This window comes from Montipora foliosa, chromosome 11, assembly GCF_036669935.1.
Source record: "Montipora foliosa isolate CH-2021 chromosome 11, ASM3666993v2, whole genome shotgun sequence".
Classification (NCBI taxonomy): domain Eukaryota; kingdom Metazoa; phylum Cnidaria; class Anthozoa; order Scleractinia; family Acroporidae; genus Montipora; species Montipora foliosa.
Genome location: NC_090879.1, coordinates 4,649,452 through 4,656,951, shown reverse-complemented (window position 1 = coordinate 4,656,951; position 7,500 = coordinate 4,649,452). Strand labels below are relative to the sequence as shown.

Below are 7,500 nucleotides of genomic sequence, written 5' to 3'. Positions count from 1 at the left end.
TGATGTAGCTCGTTACTTATGATACAAAATATACTAATGTACAAACACATAACAGACATATTCACAACGAATGCGCAAAAATAATATGACCAATCCAGAAAATAATGCCAATGAAGTTGCGGAGCTATAGAAGACCTGGCCTTCATCATCGCGGAACCCTGACTTCCTTCAATGTTACCTGCATTTCAAATGCATACGCTTATTTCACTCATCAGTCCTTTCACGGGAACACAGGAGCCCAACAAATTGACCTACTACCAACTCAATGGCTTCATAGCTCCGACGGTTGGTAGAGCGTTGCACCGGCAGCGCAGAGATCCCTTCGAAGCCGCCTAAGTTTTTCAGGGGTATCTAAGAGACAATTGAGAGATAAGTGCGAGAATCACTTTTGCGTTTTTCTTACTCTCGCGGTAGTTTATTGTGACTTCGTTAATCAGTTGACTTCGCGTAGATACCTAAGGTTGAAGAGGAGAAGAAACCGCAGTTAACTTTCTTGTGACGCTACTCCCTGATCAAGACCAACGTCTTCAGTGACCCGATCATCGGGCCTGCTCTTGGCAAATGTTTAACGAACGGCGAGAATTTCAAGTTCTCACCAATGATTTCAAGACCTTGGTAATTAGTTCACGCGGGGTGTTGGAAGCCATACAATCCCTCACTATAGCACAAATCTCTTGCCAAGCGAACCAATGCAACCTGTCTCCTTTTGAACTGACTTTTTTCATCATTCCTTTTCAAACGCTTATTTGCTCAACTTTTCAGACGAATACGTTTTACGTAAAAGAGACGGCTTGTTATTGACTTTATCCATGTTTACTTTGTTGGTGGTGTTAATTAAGCTCTCGAACTTGACTCCAATACGTGCCGTAATATTTATCGGGGAAGAAAAAACAGATTAAATTAACTTAAGAGTGATATTTTTATTAAAGGACCGCCTCTGTCACTTGTAGAGCGTCGACAGTTGCGCTGTTTTTGACCAAAAATCGCAGTTGTCTTTTATTTGCGCAGCTGAAAGTGTCAGCCAGTGGTATCCAAGATTTCTAGAGGTTATTTTTACGGGCTAGATAAACAAATTTGGTAAATTTCTCCAAAAAAGCGTTAGAGTGGTCTTGGTTGTTTTTAATGACGTTTCGTCGCTTCAACAAATATCGCTAATTTATCAAGTTATGGAAACGGCACGGACCAACGAGACGTGCATCTGGTCTCTTACCATTGACGAAAACGCCATCGAGAAGCCCCAGAGAGATTCTGGATCATCCAGCCAACCTCAAACGTTGCTCCAAAACGAAAATGCCTCGGTTGTCAAGTCTCTTGTGAAATGGCACAAATATTTGATTCTGTTCTTCACACCGATATTGCTGATGGCTTTGCCGATTGCAGTTCCTTCTTCGGTAAGATAAAAAAAATGGAGTCTTTGTTTTCTTCATACAAATATACCCGGACGTAACGAGGTCACAGTAGTAGAAGGAGCAACTTTGTGTTCGACGCCGACTTATATGCCCTGGAGTCCGGCTTTTATGGGTTTAACCAGTGAGTTGTCGTCTCTGCTCCAAGTTGTTTTTTCCTTTATGCATGCAAGTGCTCCTGTGTCCTCTCTTGGGAAGAGAAACATGTTATAATTTCAATTTGATCTGAAAAACACCGACACTTCTAAAAGAGTTTTCAACTGCTTCCTTAAACGGGGCAAAATGCAGCCGTTCTGAAAAGGCAGAAAAAGCGGGAAAAGCCCAACTTCGAATTCTTACTCTGATCTTACTGAAGTTTGCTAAGATGCGTCGCCACGCAAATGACTAGGGATCAGACCCACACTCCAACCTTTTATTGCGTTTTTCAAACATTGGCAAGCTGTTGGGGGCTGAGATTTGCATTTGGATCCTCCAAATCCTGCTCTGACAGTTTAGTGGACTGAATTTATTACAAAAGCCTTTCCTGGTTTCCGCTTTCAAACTGGGTTTCTTATCTCTGTTATGTCGATTTCAATTGTTCTTTCAATGTATGGCTTAAGTGTCTCATCTTAGATCTTTCCCTTGTTTTCTTTAAAAACTGAACCCGTAGTTTGAAAAGCATACCACACGGTTTTTTTTTCAGGAAGCCAGATGCGCCTATTGTATTCTGATTATGGCGGTTTACTGGGTGACGGAGGTGGTGGATTTGGCTGTCACTGCTCTTCTGCCTTTGGTCCTGTTTCCATTGTTTGGTGTCCTTGGTTCCAAGCAAGTCTCTATCCCATACTTCAAGGATACCAACGTGCTCTTCCTGGGTGGTTTGATCGTGGCAGCTGCGATCGAGAAGTGGAATTTACACAAACGAATCGCTCTGCGTGTGCTGCTATTGGTTGGAACACAACCTCGATGGTACCAATTTACCCGTTCGTTTGTAACGAGGGAGGAGGTTGAGGGTACAAGAGATTGTGACAGCAGCAGGAACCCATGACCCGGAGCCTACAACTCGCATACTGGGCCTATGTCAAGGAATTTTTACAGACCGATCTATTTTTAGACTACCTTTTTTGAAAAAAACATATAGGCAGTTGCGGTTCGGTGACCCTATGATGTCAGGTTAGTTTCTTGTAATTGGTCATCGGGCTCCTGTGGGAGTCTCATTTGCGGGAAATTCAATCTAAAAATAAATCGGTCTGTGAAAACGCAGTGGTGACACGAACACGATGGAGTTGTAGGCTCCGGGTCATAGACCGATTGCATAAATGGCCGCCAAAAACGTATTTTTTTGTTTATGTGCTAATTAGACTCACTAGCCTCGTTTGCATGGACAAAATACAATAGAAATGTCGTTCGAGAGCGAGGCTAGTGAGGCTAATTAGCACATAAACAAAAAAATACATTTTTGGCCGCCATTTATGCAATCGGTCTATAGGTTCCTGACAGTAGCCACAGCAACTCTAGTGTAAATAGACCACTTTCGATATATTAAAATTCAGCTTGATAGTGAGGCTTAGAGGACACAAACAAAAGAAATGAATAAACATGTTCGTTCAGTTTCCTTTATTTGTGTCCTCTAGGCCTCGCTGCCAAGATGAATTTTAATATATCGAAAGTGGTCTATTGCATGATCTTCTCTTGGCTCGTCACGCAATTCAGAGATTGCGTGACTAGGCAAAAAGGTCGTCGTGGAAGCTTAGAATGCTGAAGCAACTCCTATTTACTTGGTAAATTTTGGTAAGATTTGGATAAATGAGGAACGCGAAGGCAGATGAAATAAAGTCTTCCAAGTCGTACCCAAAAAATTTTGGCGACTTTTAAAAGCTCATCAACAAGTTCCCTTTCAGCAGGTCTAATAGCTCTCAATAATTCTACAGTTTGATGCTTGGTGTTATGCTGACAACAGCCTTTCTGTCCATGTGGATCAGCAACACAGCCACCACTGCTATGATGGTACCAATAGTGGAGGCAGTATTGGTCGAAATTAGAAGTGAAAGCAAAGCGAATCGAGCCACGGAGGACACCAATGAAAAGAGCCCTTCGATTGAGGTAGGATTGTTACTCCTGTCTTTTTAACAAGCGCAAGAGTAATGGTGAAATTTTGTGAGTTTATTTATTTATTTATTTATTTAATAACTTCCACGTTTATAAGTAAATTGAGAAAACAAATATAAAAGAAAAAGAAAAGAAAGAGAAGAAAAACAAAACACTCATTAAAGGTCTAAAATTTAAACGGTGCTGAAATTTAAAAGTTGGTGAGGGGAACGTACAGCAGAGCTTGTCTCCAAATAAAGTACGCCCTTAAAAAATAACCATGCACAAACGAGATTGAATGTTTGAAAATACTTATTTATGTAAAAAACTAAAATTGTCATTTAGAAGTTAAGTAAATATCAGGAGCCCATTAGTAGGAGCCTCCATATGCAGTAGATTTGTGCGAATCTTTCTATTTTTAGAACGAACCCTTGAGCAGGAGACTCGCATTTACATAAATACAGTTTTACTGCTTTATTTGTCTTCGTTAGACAATGATTTTACTCTGATTGGCCTTTTAAAACAGTGCGTGCAGAGCCGAGGAACTTGTGGCGTTCTAAAAATAGAAAGATACGCGCAAAGGTTGACTCATAAGGACGTGTATGAGAGAGGCAAGCTCCTACTCATGGGCTCCTGTAAATATTTATTGTTACAGAACGTACTATAGTTATAAGATAGTTAATGTACGGGAAACCCTGCCAGAGGTGGCTGTGTTAGTAGCGGTAGGGTCTGGCGGAGAAATGCGAGCCTGAAGAGCAGCACTTTCACGTAGCACACACAGTTTTCCAGGTAGAAACTTTGTCAGCATCATAGGTTCTGGCAAAGGCAGAAGAGTAGTGCTTGAATATGAATGAGGTTTTGACCTGGTTAAAACAAGCTTGAAAGTGAACGAACGGAAAGAGGGAAATTATTCCAGAGTTTAGGTAGGCGGTTAAAATAGCTTACTTGAAAGGTTTTAGTACGGCATTTGAACATTTTGAACCGCCAATCTCATCCCCGGGGCAAACAAGAATGATATGGACTTAATGTTGTCGGCGTTGACGTCAACGAAAGCGTCAACAAAAATTGCAAGTTCATGTTTTTCTTCGTTTTTCTCAGTTCAACTTTTTCCTCAATATTTGAGTTCTACGAAGTAGTCGTGCTATACACGTTTTGAATTGGAAGGAAGGTGATAAGACATCCCCTTGACATTATTTAACCTGGTTTGAGCTGCCGTAACTGATAGTAGAGAGCAGGGACCTTAAGGCGCCTGCAAACCAGGAAACATTGTTGCGGAAGCAAGTGTTTCCCCTTTTGCGACACCAGGAAACATTTGTTGCGGAAGTTAAATTTCCTTCCCGGGAAGCAAAAATGTTTCTGAGAAAATATGTTTCCGCAACAATATTTCCTCGTTTGCGAGCACCTTTAAGATCTACGACGACGACGGCGTCCACGACAACGCCACAAAACAATGATATCATTGGTTAAAAGAGCATAAATAATCGTGCTGCACGTGCGGCACGGATTTTAGCACTTTTTTCTTGCGTTACTCTGCATAACGACGACGTGAAATCACCAAAGTTTAGGTTTTGACAACAACGTGAGCATGCAACGGAGAATCTTTCATTCTCTATTTTCACTTGGAAACCGCTCGTGCCACTTTATATTTAGGATACTTTGGCCACATTGTTGGACGACAAGATGGAATAATCGTGGAAGATTTATGATAGAGTGACGTCACCGTCGTTGATCTTAAGGTCCCTAGTGTCTGGTGGCCGCGTTTCAAGTTGATTGAGAGTACTGTGCGAAACGATGACGAATTGTAGTAAGGCAAAACAAAGAGAGCTGCGCTGAAACCTTCGATACTAGATTGACTATTGCTTTATTCTTGGATTTTATCACTTCTTTCAGCTTGACGTTATCTCCCGTAATGGCTCCCCAAAGTTTGAATTCGGTGACGTAGCCCAAGAACGGGAGACGGAAGAAAGAAAGCGTCAGATGACACTCCAGGAAACAGAGACTACGCGCCATGCCCCCACGGACCAAATTGACGCCACATACAGTAAAAATGAGAGGTATAGTGTTGTGCAGTGTACATTACGAGCTAACGAAAAAGCTTTCAGTCACGTCATTTCTTAATTTCGAGTGTCCACTTATTATCGCTGGTCGCGGGTTCACTGTCATGGATCCAAAAATGAAAAGTTTCAAGTTCTGCTTTCATTGGTAATCCATCACATTTCAAATTAGTGTAAGAGAGATTTACTTCCGCGTCATATTATCCGGCGTGAAAATTCTGTCATTCCAGCTTAGTAATTTCTTGTTTTGTGAGCTTACTCAAAAGTTGTAACTAATGGGCAACAACAAGCTTAATCACTTGTGATTCGTGGCACAGTGAGACTGTCAACACGGGAGTGGATGGCAGATGAATTTGACAACGGTGTTTTGAAATGCCAGTGTAGACATATTTCACCGAGATATTTGACAAACCTTTTAATTGAGACGCCAGTGCATTTATGATGGACAATTGTTTGAGCTGAGTGTGTCTTGACGTGCTGATTGTTAAAGCTAGAAAAATTCAGAACTTTCCGGATTACCGTCCTCAGCTGTTGAAGGAACAACAGTCCAGAGATCTGAGTTATTCGTACCTACAATAGTAATTCAGCTCTTCAAGACGCATTCAACTCCAACAGCTATAAATCCACCCTTAGACGTCTCTGACTCCATCTTTGCGAAGTTTTTGACTTGAACCTCAGACATATTTAACCAAACCTTTGTCAAACTCAGACGTCTTTGACGACACAATCGTCAAACCTTTGGCTTGAATCTCAGACATCTGTGACCATACCTTTGACTTTTGTTCAAGCTGCAGTAAAAGCGGTCTTTACCACGTGAGAGCCCCGTGCAAAGGGCAAGAAAAAGATAACATTGGACGCGTGTCAAAAGCATGCGAAGGTGCAACAAAGTTGGTCTTTGTCTTACCTTTGACTGTACTTTTGACGCTACGTAAATCCAATTTTTCGTCGCCTGTTTTAATTTTAGCCTTTCGTTGGCCGTTGCGCGTGAAGTAGCTATATATGGGCTTAGCTCAACGTCTTTTACGATAGAGAATGAATTAATTATGCTCACTTTGTCTTCAAAACATCAAATCAGTTTGGTGATTTCAAGTCGTTGTTGGGCAGAGCACCGTGAAATTGTTAGCCTGCGAGCAACCTCTCTGTTGAGGTTTGGCACGAGAGTTGCCCCAATCCTCTCGAGGCTCGCTTCACGCGAAACCTCAACAGAGAGCTTGCTCGCAGGCTACAAAAATATGTGTTAAAATGCTTCTCACACGTGCAGCACGATGACTTCTCCTTCCTTAAAAGGAACCTCCACGAAAACAAGAAAATAACTTCAAACCTCAGATCATAATGTTTACAACTAATAGTAATCTCGGAATATTGAAGTGCGTTCGACAGTCGCTTAGCCTGTGTTTCCGCCAAGTCTCTCCCCCAATTGAAGGATTATTCTTAATTGTCAATTTCTTCCAAGTGAGGTATTATCGTTCATTTTGGACACTGAAGTCTTGGTAGGGTTCATGGGAAATGAACATATTTCTTTTAAAAGCCAAACGGTTTATGTCTGGACTCGCAGGACTCAAACCTGGGAATGTGTGATTAATAACCCCTTCACTTAACCACTAGACTACTACATCACTAACTGCGAGGTTGTTCTTTTTTATTAATGTCAATGTGCCGCTGTAAACGTGTATTAACACCCGCTAAGAAGCAAGCTTACACAGAGAAAGCTAAGCATTTTAAAATCAAGCTCTAGACTTGACCATTATTCAGCAATAATTTTACATATATACTAATTAGTTTTGGTAAATAATAGGCACATTTCTTAGTCATTTGATCTTTAGTGTTTAAGTGGAAAACCTTAGATGACAGGGCTTTATCAGTCGCTTCCCCGTCTCTTTTCAAGGCCCTGCCTCACCACATAAGACATGAGAACAAATATAATCGGTTTAAATCTTTACTAAAGACATTTTTTATTCAAAATTGCATATAGA

General features: G+C 41.2%; 1 protein-coding gene across 2 annotated transcripts in view; it reads left to right on the top strand.

Annotated features, from left to right (window-relative positions):
* Positions 1-7,500, top strand: part of LOC137975127 (Na(+)/citrate cotransporter-like) — a 25,990-nt gene that overhangs the window by 6,279 nt on the left and 12,211 nt on the right. Inside the window, exons 1-4 of one of the 2 annotated variants that reach the window (XM_068822197.1) lie at positions 903-1,391; positions 2,089-2,354; positions 3,317-3,488; positions 5,364-5,527. In XM_068822197.1, the coding sequence (XP_068678298.1) occupies positions 1,167-1,391; positions 2,089-2,354; positions 3,317-3,488; positions 5,364-5,527 (827 nt within the window). In that variant the 5' untranslated portion in view covers positions 903-1,166. Of the gene's footprint in view, positions 1-902; positions 1,392-2,088; positions 2,355-3,316; positions 3,489-5,363; positions 5,528-7,500 lie in introns of those variants that run through there. The other variant, XM_068822198.1, reaches the window with a different exon arrangement.